Raw genomic sequence first — 17,898 nt, 5'->3', positions numbered from 1 at the left:
CTCCCTAGGGGTCAAAACTTTCGATATTTGAAAAAATTGTGTCCGACTATTGTTTTTACTGACAAAGCATGTTTCATAATATTTCTAATATATTGGAGACAAAGAACAACAATTTGGATAAGTTACCAGCAATCGAATTGTGAAATACAATTTTCTTCCGATCAGCAAGTCTGGACTTCAGTGGTGTTGCTTGTCCGATGTTAAAGAGCGTTTCGTCGTCCGAGTTGATCATCGTGAGCTTTGATTGAAACTTATTCGCAGTTCTTTCCAAACTGGAAATTGAAAAAAGCGACTGAATTGAAGCGCTAGAATGTGCAAACTGCGAATTTTGAATGTTTGAGTAGTGTATAGATGGAAGAAGCTGGTCCGAGGGGTGGTGACCCACATGTTTCAGCTTGTAGCTCAAGATAGGTTGTAGCAGTTTAAAATCATTTTGGTCACCATTGAATTATTGTAGCAATTTAAAACGATAGGTATTAGATTTTACATGTATTCACATTAGAGTTATGGGAGCAATTTATAAAGATAGGTAATAGATTTCTGCGTTCCCTATATTCATACATAGTATCCCTCCGTTGAAAATATAGTCAGCTATTTTATACTACTTGCTTGTTTCGTGGGCACAAAATAGTTGAATTGAAATTGAATTATGATATAGCTAGGTAATTTCTTCAATAAAACCACCGTTTCGCTTCTCCTGCTGTTGAAATTAGCAACAAAATAATGAACGTTATAAGATAAAAATTTATTGCATGAATTTGCTGTGAAGCTTTTTTAACATTATGGTTTCTGTAATTTAACAGCTCAAAAGGCAAAATGGCAAACTGGACTGAACTAGAGCAGTTTTTTACCTACATAAATAACGCAGCTATAGGACTCTTGTGCTCACCATACGAGGAACATTGGAAAATTTTCTGAATTTTTTTCTTCGAGAACAGGAATTATCAGTGGAGCAAGAACATGAAATAGTTTGAGTAGATTTTCGTTCGTAAGAGATCTTGAGTCTATATTTTGTGATGATTCAGACCAAAAAAATATTTTCAATCAGACTTTCATGTGTTGTCGAACGCAGAGGTAACGTGCTCTCTAAGGATCACATAATCTCCTAAGGAATGCGATAGCTAAATCATAAGGACTCAATTGCTTAATGTTCGCACAAAAACTAAGTGAGGGGCAAAACCGTCGTCTCATACCTCGAGGCAGATTATGCGGAAACATTTGTTAATTACTTCCAACTGTTTGATCAGAAGGCAAAAAGAGGGATTGGAAAAGTTGGTTCTTCGTTTTCCAAAAATATGAGTTTTTCAAAACGCATAAAAACAATCAATTCTCCTAAGTGTTGCCATAAGTCTTCGTTCCTTGATTTTTATAATCTATCGAAAGCGGGTTGAATGACTTAATCTGCAGTTTTTTCCAGAATTTTTGCAAAAATAGCGAAGTCATTACATTGAAGTGTTAATTATTTAATTCCCTTTTTTTATTTCTTTGATGGTGGTTCAACTGCTGCGTGCTACCAAACCGACAGAAAACAATTAGACAAAAACTGACAGAATCCGAATGCTTTTTGTTCAAAATTTGAGAACACGATCGTGATTTTCTACCAAAAACCACAAAAAACAGATTTCCAATTAAATTTTTTTGGTACAATTTGTAACTAAATAAAAAACTGAGCATCACGGAAGGTCTGGGTATAGTATTTCTAATAACTCAGCAAGGTGCCTATTTTTGCGTAGCTTATTGAATCCAAAATCAGGCTTTGCAAACCTTTAATCATTGAGGTCATTTTCTTTGCAAAAAAAGACATGAAAAAGGACGTAAAATAAGCTCAAAGTTATCTTCAAATTTATAAAGGTATGAAAGAAAAAGTAACCTTAATTTGCTTTTAAGGGATTACATAGCAATCACCTGTAAAATAGATTTCAAATACTTTTTTAAACAATTACTGGAAATTCAAGAGAAAGACATCTTACGTTTCAAAAGAACTATAATGTTTTATTGGGGCATTATTTACTATACCAACTATTGTTTAATAGTATACATCAAAAAGTATAACCGTTTGACTGTCTCTATTGCACAAAAAGGCTAATTTATAGGCATCAATATACGTTTTTGTGTAATTAATGGGGTTAATTGAGCCAAACGGTCCATTTTAACCCAATTCCTCTAAGCGTAGTCTATAACGTGTGGGTGGATTTTTGGACGTTTTTTTAATGTGCATATAATTTGATAATTTTCCCCCTAAAACACCTCACAATTTATCATACAGGGATCAAATCCGATTTCCCAGTATTCATAAAAAACAAAAACATAGTGCTAATTGTGGTTATAATATTTTTGATTGCCCCTTTAGTCAATTCGGTCAAAATTACTTTCAGAGTATCAATAACACTTTCAAAAACTTAATGATATCCATTGTATTGTATTCCGTCCCCATACGCATTCAAAATCATTAATAATTACGGGCGTCTACTGGTACCACATTTTGAGTGAGTTTTCTCGTTTTTATTACCAGATTTCACTTTTCCTGTTACAATACATTGTGCGTGTGAAACATACTTTTTAATTTCTATGCTTATGAGAATGAAGTTGAAAAATTGTCTTTCACCACAAAACACCATTGACGGAAGCGCGTTGTGCCGAACATTAATGGGGGCATAATAGCTCGTTTTAGTATAATCGCAACAGGTTAATTCGTGAAACTGAGCGGCAAAATGACTGAAAGCCTTTTAAATGTCCTAAATTTAAATGCTTCAAATTTTTTGTTATAGGCCCTTTCAGCAGAACTTTATCCTACTTTTGATTTTAAGGCTCTAAGTTGCTTTGTGGAAACCACTTTCACAAAAATTAGGCGCTTTGCGCATTGCCGCATTGACAGAAGTCGGCACCTGAAAGCGTCAGCCAATTTCTTGGGAAGTAAATTTGTCGGTACCGGTCGATGCTCGTAATGATAAATCTCTAGCAATCATACAAGGACCGTAGAAAGAAATAGCTTAGCGTATGACATCACACACACACACACACATATATATACATATATATATATATAATATATATATATATATATATATTATATATATATATATATATATATATATATATATATATATATATAAATATAAATATATATATATATATATATATATATATATATATATACATGTATATATATATATATATATATATATATATATATTTTATATATATATATATATATATATATATATATATATGTGTGTGTGTGTGTGTGTGTGTGTGTGTGTGTGTGTGTGTGTATTGATCCCAATCTGTATGCAAAGAATTGGCAACACGGGCACTCGGTCCACTTTAATTAGTAGGGACGCGGTCTCACAACGCTGGCTTTTGTTTTCCCGTTGCTGCTGACAGGCACTGCTATTCGATATTCATGATTCCTAATGATATATAGCTGCTGTTACTTTGGCCGCCTTAGGAACTTTGTGAGATTTATTTGACTATTGAATTAATAAAGGATTACATTGGTTTAGTATAAATTAATCAGTTTGCAGTTTCTAGTTTTTGTTAAATTGACTGTTCTTCACGATTTCTGATGTTGTTATGGCTGAATACTTGCCTGACTTTTCTCAACCGTGTCGAATCAGTATCAGGCACAGATGGTAAATAGTGCACATATAGGCAAATAATCCACCGGGCATCAATGTTGATGACATCGCCGGCCCCATTTGCAGGGTTGCAAAGAATAGTCGGCTTCCGTAAAGACGATGCTTTGTTAGGTAAAAAACTTTGTAGCCAATAAAATAATTCCGATAAAAAAACTGAGGGGAGAAAAAGATGGTAACAAGAGATAACAAAGCAAATAATTTTCAAAATCGGCGTTTCTAACTGACGGAACGGGTAAAGGCAAAAAATTGCAGTACCCGAAAATTGCGACACCAGCGGAAAAAGCTAAAGCGGAGGTTGCTGCGGTGTAGCAACTTTCTACACAGCGCAAAAAAATCGAGATTCCTACCTGTTGCGGCCTGTACCTACCTGTACCTAACTATAACCACTCAAGCGTGACGGACCTTTTAACGTACTGGATTTTTTAAATCGTATGTTGATCGACAAGTAAGTGATGTGACTGCACATTAACGATAGTGTAGATTTCTGCAGGAGGAATTTATGGAAGCTGAGTGCTAAAATGACGTGAATTTGTCCGTTGAATGTGAATGTAGTTTACTCTTCAGAGATTTTACTTAACGGGGAGAACGGGGCGGATCTTTTCACCGTATGCAGTCTTTATTTTGACAGACCGAACTACTTTATCCGAGCCTGGATACACTTCAATTACCTTTGCTAGAGGCCAGAGATCACGAGGTGTGAAATCTTCCAAAATTCAGACTAAGTCGTGAACTTTTAAATTCTGATTTACTTTATGCCATTTAGAGCGTTTCTGCTGGTTAGGGAGATACTCTCTAATAAATCGGTTCCAAAAATGTTGGGCTAGAATTTGTGATGTTTTCCAAGATTTAGTAGCTGCTACTTTGCTTTGAGAGAAGACTCCTGAAGGGAGATTGATTGAGGGTCTACCCAAAAGGAAGTGATTTGGCGTTAAAGGGAGTGGATCGTTTATATCGCTAGAAACATTTGTCAATGGTCGCGAATTCATGTTGGACTCAATTTCACAAGTGAATGTCGACAGCGTTTCGTCTGTTAGCGTTCTTGAGCCAATGACTTAGCAGAGGGAGAGTTTGAAAACTTGAACTAATCTTTCCCAGCTGCCGTCAAAATGTGGAACCAGAGGGGGGTTAAATTTCCAATTGATATCTACGTCTAAGATGTGGAGCTTAGATGCAAATTCTCGCGAGGATCTGAGAGCTTCTATTCCTTTTCTCAATTCGGAACAAGAGCCGACAAAAGATTTTCCGTTGTCAGAATAAAATATTTTTGATTTCCCGCGGCGGCTAATGAATCTGCGGATGCAACTCATTGTAGAATCTAGAGAAAGACTTTCAGAAACTTCCAAATGAACGGCTCTTACAACTAAGCTTGAAAATAGAAGGATATAACGGGTAGCAAATTTACCACACTGTTTTATAGGAAAAGGACCTATGAAGTCCAGGCCTGTTGTGGCAAACGCAAAGTGATTTTGTAGCGGTAAACGTTCACTGGGCAGATCTGACATCTGAGGTGGACTAATTTCTTGAGCCATTCTTCGGCAGGGAATGCACTGACGTATTGTTTGTCTAACGACAGCTCGGCATTTCAGAATCCAATATTATTCCATTAGAAAGGAACGTGTTTGTTCAACACCAGAGTGACTATTCACCACGTGAGTGTTTTTGATGAGGAGCTTAACGATTGGGTTAACCCCGTCTAAGATTAACGGATGGCGAGCAGTTTCTAAGACCATTGCCTTAGACAGCCGACCTTTGGCGCGGAGTTCATTTTTTTCGTTAACAAAAGGACAGAGTGTCTTTAGAGGGCTCGACGAAAGTATCTCCTTGCCTTTTTGTAAAGACAAAATCTCACTTCCAAAGTTCTGGCTTTAAGCAACGCCGATGAGGTACTTGTAAACCAGTGTGTGATGTGCGAGCGATAAGCTACTGCTCTGTTTTTTCAAGCGATCGAGGAAGAAGAAGCAGTATGCTGCAACTCTAACCAGACGATTCCAATTGCTGAAGCGTGCAATGTCGATGGGACATTGAATTGCTGAGTGCAGATCGGTTTGCAACGCATGAACGATAAGAACGTTTGAATTTTGTGCTTTCAAGATGTCCTGACTTGGCCAGTCACTTTTTGGTAACTGTAGAAAGAAGGACCGTTGAGCCATCGAGAACTGCAGTCCATCTCTTTAACTTCATAGCCTTCTGAGCCATCATCGGCTGGATTGTCAGCTGAGGTGATGTAATTCCAGTCATGTGCTGTTGATACATCAAGTATCTTCGCCAACCTGTTAGCAACAAATATGCGATGACGTATCTCTGGGGTTCTGAGCCAATAAAGAACTGTTGTACTATCGGGCCAGAAAACTTTTTCATTAATGTGATTGTCGTGCTCTTCTGTCACGAATTGTGCGAGCAGAGCTGCGTAGACGGCGGCTTGCAACTCGAGATTTGGAATTGTCATTCTTTTGATTGGAGCTACGCGGGCTTTTCCCATGATGAATTTCACTTGAACGGTTTCATCAACGTATTCAATCCTAAGATACGAAATTGCTGAGAGTGCATACTCCGACGCGTCTGAGAATGTATGGAGAGCTGTTTCCTTTATTGCTTTGTTAATGAATAAACAGCGAGGTATTGAAATTTCGCGGAATTCCCGTAGTTCGTTTTGCAGCTGAGTTAGATCTGCAAATTCATTGAGGTCCAATGGTTTGTCCCATTTTGGTCCATGATTCCAGGCGGCCTGTAGACTTTTACGAACTCGGATGGTGAGCGGTGCTATAAAACCTAGGGGGTCGAAAATGGATGCGACCAACCGCAGAAGTTTTCTTTGGGTTACCATAGTGTTATCCAAGGGAAACTTCTTGAAAAGTTTCTTCTCGATTACATAAGTGTCTGTTTTTGCATTCCACGGTAATCCGAGGACCTTTTGAATTTGAGTCAAAGCTTCGTTTGTGTTTAAAAGTTGATCCCTACTGACTTGTTGCAAAAATGCAGCCGAATTAGAATTCCACTTGGTGAGGTTAAAACCCCCAAGAGACAGGCAAGCTTTAGTGCTGCTCATTATGTTTACAGCTTTTTCAACGTCGTCAGTGGAATTATACAAATCGTCCATGTAGATATTGCGTTCAACAATATGGGAAACCTCAGGAAAACGTTTCTGATTATCTATTGCAGAGCGACGTAGAGCGTACGATGCAATGCAAGGTGATGACGTTGCACCAAATATGTGGCTAGTGTATTCATATTCTTCTATTTTGCCGTTGTGATCCCACAAGAAACGAAGATATGAACGGTCTGAAGGAGCAACTTTGACTTGCATAAACATTTGCTCAATGTCAGCGGATATTGCGATATGACTTTCTCTGAAACGCAAAATAATCCCAACAAGATTGCTGAGCAAATCCGGGCCTTTCAACATATTTGAGTTGAGAGATTGGCCTTGAAGGATGCTTCAGTCGCCCATCAAATTTTTCCGGACTTATTTTCGTTTGAGACCGGATGATGAGGTAGATAAGAAACTGACTTTGTGTTGTCGGCACAAGGATCAATTTTTACAACATATCCGTTTTGCAAGTCCTTTTGCAAAGTCTCTTCATTTTTTTTCTTAATACTGGCTTTGTGGAAAGTTTTGCTTTTAGCTGCTTCAACTGTTTCTCAGCGAGCCATCTGTTATTCGGCAATTTTGCGTTCTCTTTCCACAAGAGACCAACTTCTTAATGACCATCCTTGAATCTGGTTGTGGATTGTAAAATTTCCAAAGACTTTTCATCGTTCTTGGACAGTGCTTTTTTCTTGGATGCAATGCTATAGTTTTCGATCTTCATCCAATCCTGAACTTTGGTGAAAAGTTCGTTGTCCAATTGGCCATGGGAACAAATTTGGGTTTTGAGAACTGGATTTTGCTCGTCTGCAATTATGTTGGTCTTTCCGGCACAAGTCCAACCTAATGGTGTCTTGACAGCCCAAGGTGTGTTTTTCGGGCCTTTAACTATCTCATTGTAGTGGATTAGTTCGAGGTTATCAGTTCCAATGATTATACACACTTGATTTTGTTTGACTTTTGGATACGTGATGTGTTTAAGGTGATCAAACTTACTGGTCAAACTTAAGGTGATCAAAGTTTGTTCAGCTCACTGGATTTAACTGGTGTCATATTGAGCTCTGGTACTGCTAGCACATCAATTGAAACTACTGAGCTATTCTGAGATCTGTATGGCTTGATTTGGACAGAAACTTGAGAACAGTCTATTTCTCTAGTTGTATGGTAGCCACTGATAGGCATTTTAGCGACTGTGTTCATGTCAATCTCCAATTCTGATGCTGCAGATGTATGCAGCAAGCTTTGACAACTTCCGTTGTCTAGATACGCATAAGTGTCAAGAGTTTTTACACCATTGGAAAGATCAACCGGAACAAGGGCTACTTGTCCTGTTCCATGTAATTGAACGGATTTAACGGCCGATGGCGGCTTCACTCTCTGATTTTTGTCTCCAAAGCTCTCAAGGAGCAGAGTATGATGCTTTCGGCCACAATTGCCAGTTCGACAAACATTTTTTGAATTGCAATGTTGAACATGATGACTGCCAAAGCAGTTAAAGCAAATTTTTAAGTTTTTGACATATTCGCTCCGATCGAAAGGAGAGAGGGTTTGGAAATGAAAACATTTGTAGAGATATTGACAGGTCTCATTACTGGGGTAAACAACAGTTCTGGAGGGGCCTTGTTTGTTACCGTCTGAAAAGGAGCCACCTTGTTGACCATTGCTTGTCGTTCTCGTAGATGAGGGCACGGGACTTTGAGTTTTCTGAATCCATGGTTTATGGGCAAAGTTTGATCTTCCATGGCTGTGTCGTGCTATGGAAATTGGCGCTGGCAAATCTCTACAAGCCTTTGCGTAGATTGATAACCAATCAGAAAGGTCTTTAAGAGACGGCTGGAGTGAAAACTTTTCGAGGGCATACTTGTTCCAGTCTAGGCGGACTGGTGTCGGAAGTTTATTTAATGCGTGATTGAGATTTGTAGTAGAATGGATGTCGTGATTGAATCCAAGTTGTTGAAATGTATCCACTAGGGTCAAGAGAAAGGCTGAAAATTGGGCATATCTTTCAGGGACAGTCAGATTAGGTGGTTTGAACTGCGAGAGTTTTTCAAGAAAGGCTTTTACTATCCTGTTTGGGTTTCCGAAGTGTTCCTCAAGACGATTCAATGCTGGGACATACAGACTACCGTTGCAGCCGTATCCATCTGTTTAATGCTTTGCTTCTCCTGTTAATAGCGATTAAAGATTTATCATCTTTTCTGATAATGACATAGGCGATCGATCAATTGTGGCTTGAAAAATGCTGAACCACTTCATCCAGTCGAGTGGGTTGCCGTCAAATTTTGTTGCCTGCAACTTGGGTACAGATTTCTGGAAACAAGTGGACATGGAGATGGGGTTGTGATATGAAGCAGAGCCAAGTGTAGCGGACGCCGACGGATCTGAGAATTGTTGATTGGAAAGGAATCTCCATGTTGGATTGCTGTTCGAAACATGAAATGATGTGTCCTGGTTGACTGAACTACTGTTTGAATTAGCAAGAAACGGTTCCGAAGACAAGGCACTGTGAACAGGATTTCCAGATGAAGTAGCCGTTGAGAAACCAATATTGGATTCCATATTAGCCGGCGGTGAAATGGAAATGGATTGAACTGAGCTAGCGGGCGCTGCAGAGTCCGACGAAAAAAGTTGATCTGACACTTCGTTCACAGCGGATGCTGAGAAATTTGCAGAGGTCCTGTTAGTGTTAAGAATGGTTGGGTTACTGCTGCTACTATCAAATGTTACCATTAAGTTGCCTGATGAGACATTGCTTACTTCTGCGCTTTGAGTTTCTTTTTTGTGTTTGCGGAGGGCAGCGGTTGTTTTTCGAATCTTGAATTTTAGTTTGCTAAGTTGAAAACAGAGCGTATCTGCGTCTTCTGATGATGAGATGTCCAAAAGTTCTTGAACGGAGTTGTCGATTTTCTCTTGCAGCTCTTTAATTTCGCTCAATGTTTCTTCTAGAGTTTCCGTGTCTTCCCCGGAATCGATTCCTGAAACAACAAATTCGATGCAGGATTCAATTTCGCTTTCAAACATTAGCTTTTGGTTTTTAATGTGTTTCAAATGAGGATCAACAGAGGATCCTCGTTTTCACCCATTGCTGGTGTTTGTGAACTCGTAGAATTTACCTGATGTTTAACTCTTGTTGATTTTCCGGTTCGAGTAAGAACCATTAACTCTGTTTCGTTGAGTGGGTATAGAGCTTTGAATTTAATTTAGTCACTTTTAGTAGCATTGTTAACCAAATCTCAAGGCCAAAACCTGTTTATGTAACTACTGGTTAACAATTACCTACCAAAGTGTACTAAACCCTGCCAAAACGTTGATACGGTACTTTACCAAAACTACCGAACCTTACCAAAACCTTACCGAACCTGATCAAATCTTACCAAGCCTTACCGAACCTTACCAAGCCTTACCAAACCTTACCAAGACTTACCGAACCTTACCAAGCCTTACCGAACCTTACCAATACTTACCGAACCTTACCAAGCCTACCGAACCTTACCGTATACCATCAAATACCAATACCAGAATGATAAACTCAAAATCTACCAAATAACCACAGTAAAATCCGGACACAAACCGAGGTTTATGCCAAAACACACGGTACGAAACGTTGGTTTTGCCAATAGCGAAATAAAATTTTAATGGAGGTATCGGAGCAATAAAACAAATGGCTGAAATTTATTGCAAATTGTTAACACGTCCGGAAAAAATTCTCTAGGTGCGAGAAAAAAACAACGCTGGGGAAATTACTGGCGAATCACCAGAGTCAAATGAAATAAGAATAAGGTAATCAAGGGAGTCCCAGATATAAACTCTCTGTTGGGTTGGGCGATGATGGGTTGCCTCGGGTTGGGTTGGTTGGGATGGGTCTTTGTCTAAAATTTCCTTCTCTACCCTGATCACGAGAAAAAAAATTCTCGGGAAGGAAATTTCAGCTGTCCATTCTTTCGTTGGGCGCCAGAATGTTACTTTGGCCGCCTTAGAAACTTTGTGAGATTTATTTGATTATTGAATTAATAAAGGATTACATTGGTTTAGGGTTTAGTATAAATTAATCAGTTTCCAGTTTCTAGTTTTTGTTAAATTGACTGTTCTTCGCGATTTCTGATGTTGTTATGGCTGAACACTTGCATGACTTTTCTCAACCATGTCGAATCAGTATCGGGCACAGATGGTAAATAGTGCACATATGGCAAATAATCCACTGGGCATCAATGTTGATGACAGCTGCATATGTTGAAACGGGCGCTTTGTTTTGTATATTCTTTGTTATCTGTGTAGGAACACTATTTAAATGGAACCATAAAGCTTGAGGTAAAGATGGTGTGAGAATTTGCCCAAAGCGACAGCTTTTTGTCTAATTCTTAGGCACTACTTTTAGAATCGCATGGACGTGAATTACAAATGGGTTTCATTTTGGTTTCATTTTATTTGTGGTTCATTTTGGTTTCATTTATAAAAGGGTTTCATTTTATCCATCCAAAAAGGCTAACTAATTACGTTTTTGATTGTATCTTCCTCGCACAATATGTGAGGGAATGATAAATGAACTTTTTAAATTATATCGACAATGGCTTCGGAAAACAAACGTATTAAACTAAATTGTAATACGAAATTCTCTCTCGCAAGTATTAAAATAATAAAAAATATTTGTTATTAAAAATTCAAGCATCATTAGACTTTAAGCCTGTAACGGATTGACAGTAGCCTTTTCTCAGATGTCCTTTTCTAATATTGCCCAGATTTCAGAACGTTTATTTTGGAGCATGAATGCTCTTTTTTGGTATCGATAGCCACTTTTTTGTCTATTAAACTAAAGCGTGATGAACACTTAATGCAGCCATGATTGATCAGGATATGGTCAACTTGAAGGAGTTAATGCAAATAATGAAAAAGTAAGCCTACCCATATTTCTTGAGCTGGCTGTTGCCAACATATACGCATATTCCGGTTGGTCTAGCGTACTGTGCGTAATTGACGATTCGGTAGTCTGTTTGTGTTTCAGGTATTCGCGTCTTCTGGGGTTTGAGCCTCACTTCAAAAACGCAACACCTGTAGCAAAAAACATCCTAGGTATTTTGTAGGCAATTTTACTTAGAATTGTTTGGAGGTAGTTTCTATCGAGTTGCTATCAAAGAGCAATTTGCTAGCAAAATCTAGGTTAAATCATCTGCACTTTATAAATCATCTGCACAAACAAAAATGTTTCCGAATTTTTTGGCGTTTTGGCGAGAATACCGGGCAAGACACCAAAAAAGCTACAAAAATTCGGAAAAATTCTTCACGTTTTTGATGGGAATGTTTTGTATTGTGAGGGTTGTTGGGAAGTAGCAGTTATTTTATGTTTGTCGTCGTCAGTCCAGGTGAGCCTAATCATTTAAAAAATGAAAAAAAAAGTTTGAAAAAATTTTTGGGAAAGTTCTAAAATTGCATGAAATGCATTTTGCGCCGGTTTTCAGGTCTCAATGATGAATTTTTGTTGACCTCATCTCACCTGGTGAGCACCATCATAGAAAAAAAACTTTGATAAATTTTGGAATAATTCAAAAACTTTGAAGTTCTAAAATTCTATGAAATGCATTTTGCGTTAGGTTTCAGGTCTCATAGACGATTTTTTGTTGACCTCATCATGCCTGGACATCATTTTACCTGTTGATAACTTTATATCAAATTTTTATCATCATACCTTGACATCCATCACGGCTCATCAACTGTTCGAAAAAAATTGTTCATTGTTTGTGGTATTCCTTATGTCTGCTGCAGTCAATCAGTCTGCTCAAATCCTCTTTTAGCCCTTTAATTGATCATCCATGAGAACACAATACAGTAATAGGTAAGAATGTGAGTGGTTGCTGCTTTGCTGCTGTTGGAACCATCTTTGTCAGCAATCTATTTTTAGAATTAAAAGTATACTATGACTCTCTACTAAAGTCGCCGAAGGGTGTTTTACACGACTAGTTGTCTTATTCGATTGTGATTGGGAGACCGATCGACCAAGAGTGTAAATAAATTATTTCTGAATAAGTTTACTTGTTCAACTGCCTGCGATGGTTGATTTTGTTATTTCAGTTTAACACAGTACTTGTATAGCAATAGCGGAGACTTATAAGAATTTGATTGAGTTTCAGTTACGGTTTGATTTGTAAACAAACTGTGTCAGTGGCTGTCGATTGTTCCTTCTTTGACTTTTCTCTCGATATTACCTCTACAGAAATACGTTATGTAGTGGCCTGTGTAAAAAATTACGACTCTACTAAACAAAAAAAGACATATGAATTAGGGAAAAAATCATCTGTTTATGTCTTGCACTCGACCTAACAGATATAATTTATTTGGACAAAAACTTGATTACTACCAGAAAAACATATTGAATTTATCACCATGAAAATAATTTTTACTTCAGAAGATACTTTCAACCAACAAGTGAGAGAAAACTAGAGAAGCCAACAAACAATCAAGGCATTAAGAAAATAAGGAATAATGTTTTATTGCAATATTGGTAGTTTTTTGAGGTTAAGCAAACGCAACTTGCAAGATTAAAACTGTTTGCGTTATTAAGACACATTTAGAGTTTACGTTTTTTTGGAGCAAGACAAGAGCTGACAGGCGGCGTCTCAAGAATGTTGCTTGCCACAACAAGCCTACTACATTCGGGTGTTTTGATCACACTTGTTTTAATTGCTGTAGAGGTTATCGAGTTTTCTCAGTTGATGGTTGTTGAATCTGGACTTTCAATAATAGCTGTAATTTTCCAAAAGTTTTCAATGAGTTCCAAGTCCTGTCAATGCTCTTCCTGATTTTCGTAGATAGTTACTTCTTGAATATCGTAATCATAGAAAATTCATCTAATGTCATCTCCCAGAAAGTTCGATTCAAACATAAACTCACAAATATAACCTGCTTGAAATTCCACAATATATTGAGCTCCCTTAAGTGAAACTTTTTCAGATCTAAAAGATTGAATGAAATCGAAAGTAACAACAGGTAAAGCCATGTGTTTCACAGTTTTCCATTCACCACCTTGATGCTCTTGCTGAACAATAACAATACTCTCTCTTTTTTAAAGTCCCATATACAATTGTTCGACTTCTGGTAGAAGATGTTTCTTTTAGTATTTTGGCAATGGGAAGCATTTCAAGAAGTCAATGATAACTTGTTCTGTCTACACAACTATAAGTGGACTTGAATAACTTGTTGAAGACTGTAAAATATACCAAAACAGACTGTCAGAGAAGTTTTAGACGAATATGGTATAAAAAATTTGAGTTACTGTTTGTGTAATCTGAATAGTTCTTATCAACAAGAATTACAAAAAGCAACAATATATCAATACAATTTTCAGCAAATGAAACAGAATATATATATATATATATATATATATATATATATATATATATGTTGAAAAGTAATGAACATAAAGCGTCTGTTTGGAGCAAAGAGTTGAATACCAATTTTGTAGGTGTTGTTCTAATAAAATTAGAAAGGTTTCTGCTCTACAAAGATTAATCTGTTTGGGCCATTAGATATTTTCTTTTTTGTCTGTAGTTTTTATGCTACAGGTACTCTTTTTATTTAAAATAAACACAGATTTGAAAGTATCAGTATAATCCTCACCACTTCTTACCTTTCCGGAAAACTATTTTTAGAATCAAAATAGAACCTTTTTATTTGGTTGTTATTGTTGTCACAGTACCTTATGTTCTCACTTGTGCTATAAGACAGAAAAATAACACAAACTGGCTTTGGTTTGGCTGACTTTCTCATGAATAAGATTTTGTATAGAAGTAATACTGTTTTCCGAAAAATCTAGGACAAATATGAAAAACTTTTACATTATTTTGAACGCTTCCAACACCAGCAGACAAATAGTTGCGCAATTGCTTCATCTATAAATCAGATTGATTTGATCTCCACAAGAAAAATTAAAAGTGTCAAAGTGTCTAATTTTTTTAGGTGCAGTTGGTTTCAATCAAACTCGCAATGCATCTCGATAAACCAATCTTTTGTAGATATTGTCTGGAAAACATTCATGAGAAATTTCTGTTATTAGCCACAATTTACCCAAAGAATTCAGTGAGATTGAACTACTTTTAGCAGAAAGTAAATAATTCAGTCGAAAAAAAATTTGATTGTGATAATGCTTTGAATCTTCAACCATAGGGAGGACTAATTGGAATATACAACTCTTCTTTTGATTCGTACCTAAACAACTCGAAAAGTATACGATTACATGCAATTTTTGCTTGATGCTGTTGGTTTCATCCAGGATCTCTACACTGTAGGACCTGGCTACTCGTACATGTTTCCCTGGAAGCTTAATAGTTGCTTTACTGGACATCTGACAGGATTCCTTTTTTATTTATACTTTAAAGTTTTCCACTCAAAAATATATCACTTGTTGGAACGTTAAGTATTAAAACATTTGTGCTAGACGTTGAAGGTTTCTGTCAAAGGAAAGAAACGTTTATTGTTAAGGAATTTGATGTATGTACTGAGGATTACAACAATTGTGTTTTGTTTTCTCCACCATGAAAGTTTTCCGATTTGACAATTCCCCAGAAAATTTCAATTAATTGGATATCGAAAAACTTACATGGGTTAGATTGGAACTCTGAAAACTATCCATACATTTATCTGGCACAATTTTGTCAAACCACCAAAGGATTACGCTAAAGGTTTTGAAAAGACTCAACTGTTATCAGAGGTTGTCGATTGTCCAGTAATCGATTTTAATACTCTTGATTGTCTTAAAGTATCTTAACTGTGCGAATCATAGCTCAGCACCGCGTGGTAGCTTCAATAATCACTGTACACGGGAAAAACTTTGTTTCTATTTCGACTGGTTGACAAATGAGAGAGGAATTGACGAAAGTTGAAGCACTCTTGTCAGCGAATTCGATCATTTGCGCCTTCATCACGAGGCAGGGGACACTGAACCTTTCAATTTGCAAAGTAGAAGCAATAAAAAGTCCGAGAAAAGTTAAACTCAAACTCGTCCGAGAAAAGTTAGGATGTTATTGACAGAGGAGGAAATTCGTTCAAGTACACACTTTATTTTCTACATCGAACCTTTTATTCAGTGGAGAAAAACAAATGTCGGATTGTCAACGCAAAGTATCGCCTCCGAAACTTCTTTTGTTATCGAAACATCCAACTGGTAAAGAAGTTGATAAAAACGAGGAAATGCAGCCTCAAGAGTTTCAAAAACTCGAAAACACGGACAAGGTGAACAAAATTGTGTTTTACGAAAAAACTACAAGATTACCTGCTTGCCTCATGGTGCACATGAATGAATTAGTGAGTGATTTTAATTGTTAATGACTGTTCTATCTAAATCATTAAAAAAATTCAATAAATGATTTTTTTTATACTCATTTTTTTCATGATGGAACAAGTAACAGTTGATCAAGTTGTACAAGAGACTCTTTTCGAAATAGAAAGTAGTGGTAAATCTACTTGGAAATTCTGTAACCAGATAAAATTACCACGGTCGAAATAATTGCTAATAATTATTTCCATTGTGAAATTGACTGTGCTTAAACCAACTTGTGAGGAAACATCTTTTTGGCTTTCGATTTATTGAGTTTAGTTGGATATACCTTACCAAACCCTCAATTATGAACAAAATAATCCCTACCAGTGACAGACTCTTCATGGCCGTGGTAGGTCCGTCTGGTTGTGGTAAAACAAATTTAACTTTCAGATTGATAGCAGAAAACACCTTTTATCTAAAGTTTTAAAGTTATTTTTCTCTACCACAAAATGCAGCCAATATACTCACAAGTTGACCAGCATTCAAACATTGTTTTCAAAAAATTCAAAAATTTGAAGTTTTTGCAAAATAATGAAAATTATTTGCTTATATTTGACGATTCTTGCGAGGAAATTTTTAATGACAAAGAGTTTGTCAAGCTGGCTACCGCCGGTCGACACAAGAACATCAATTTCATTTATGTGAAGCACAATCTTTACCAGCAATGTAATTTGAATACGACTCATATCTTTTTGCTCAAATCACCACGTGACGTTCAGCGAGTCCATTCTCTCGGTAAGCAACTGAATCTTACTCATTTTTTGATAAATTGTTCAGAAATAGCAACAAGAGAATCATTTGGACACTTATTGATTGAACTCGATCCAAAAACTTCTGAATGTCTTTGATTTTGCTCACACATCACAGTGCCTAGACCTTCTGTGTTCTACATACCTTCAGACAAAGCCAATATAACTCATATATCAAACTAAAGAGAAAAATTTCTTTATACTAAAGCGAATGGTACTTTTATCTGATCCTGAGTTGAAAAATTATTTCTTCGCACTTCCGATGAGAAAAATTTATTGGTTCTGTGTGAATGTTTTTACAACGTCATTAGGGGACATGTGAAAGTTCAGATCAAATATTTAATGCAATATGAAAACATGTTCAGGACTGTTCTTCGTAAAAACGTTTCGGTTGAAAAGAAGAGAGCGATACTGCTTACAAAAACAGGTTTTGATTTGGTTCGTATCATTATTCTTTTTTGCTACCAGTATTTGAGTCGACCATAAAAGAGTAGAAAATTTCAACTGCCGAGCAGTTTATTTTAGCTCCAAAAAAATGACTATATGAAAAGTCAACCATACCAAACTCAGGTCTTAGAAGACCCTGACGTTAAACACAAATTGGCACAGCTGTTAATTATAAATAGACTGCGATCAAAGGAACACAATGAAGCACATATCAATAAAAGATTGTCGGAGAACGACTCTGGTGTTGATGTTGTCGACGAAAATCGGGTCGAAAATTCAATTAAACGGGCAGTAAAAGTCCTAAAAACATTAACATCTCTTTTGCCTCATTCAAAATATTTAAAGTGTGAACATATTGTAGATCTAACTAAAAAATCTAATCGTGTGTTAGATGGCGAAGACAAGAATTTACTCAATGACAAAAGTCCAACTGACATAAACGCATTCGCATTCCTGTACAATTTACAACAACCAACAAAAAAAATTGACAGTCCAGATTATTTTGAATTATTAAAAGTGCTACAAATAAAGGAGGAACAAGTTATTAACAGCAATGCCAAAACCGCGATCAAGAAAAATTCAGCAGAAACCGCTACAAAATGAAAAAAAGTCCTCAAGAGATTACAGAAACAAAAGCGTTCAAAGTTTCAAAAGCCTCAAAACTCGACAACC

At 36.8% G+C, this 17,898-nt stretch overlaps 1 protein-coding gene across 1 annotated transcript in view; it reads right to left on the bottom strand.

Annotated features, from left to right (window-relative positions):
- The window catches only part of LOC142354176 (uncharacterized), a 153,093-nt gene that overhangs the window by 58,222 nt on the left and 76,973 nt on the right, over positions 1 to 17,898 (bottom strand). The window contains exon 5 of the mRNA XM_075406436.1: positions 11,623 to 11,769. Coding sequence (XP_075262551.1) covers positions 11,623 to 11,769 — 147 coding nt within the window. The remainder of the gene's footprint in view (positions 1 to 11,622; positions 11,770 to 17,898) is intronic.

The sequence above is a fragment of the Convolutriloba macropyga genome, chromosome 15 (genome assembly GCF_964194025.1).
Source record: "Convolutriloba macropyga chromosome 15, txConMacr16.3, whole genome shotgun sequence".
Classification (NCBI taxonomy): Eukaryota; Metazoa; Xenacoelomorpha; order Acoela; family Convolutidae; genus Convolutriloba; species Convolutriloba macropyga.
The sequence above is the reverse complement of the archived record's forward strand: the minus strand, read 5'-3'. Positions and strand labels throughout refer to the sequence as shown.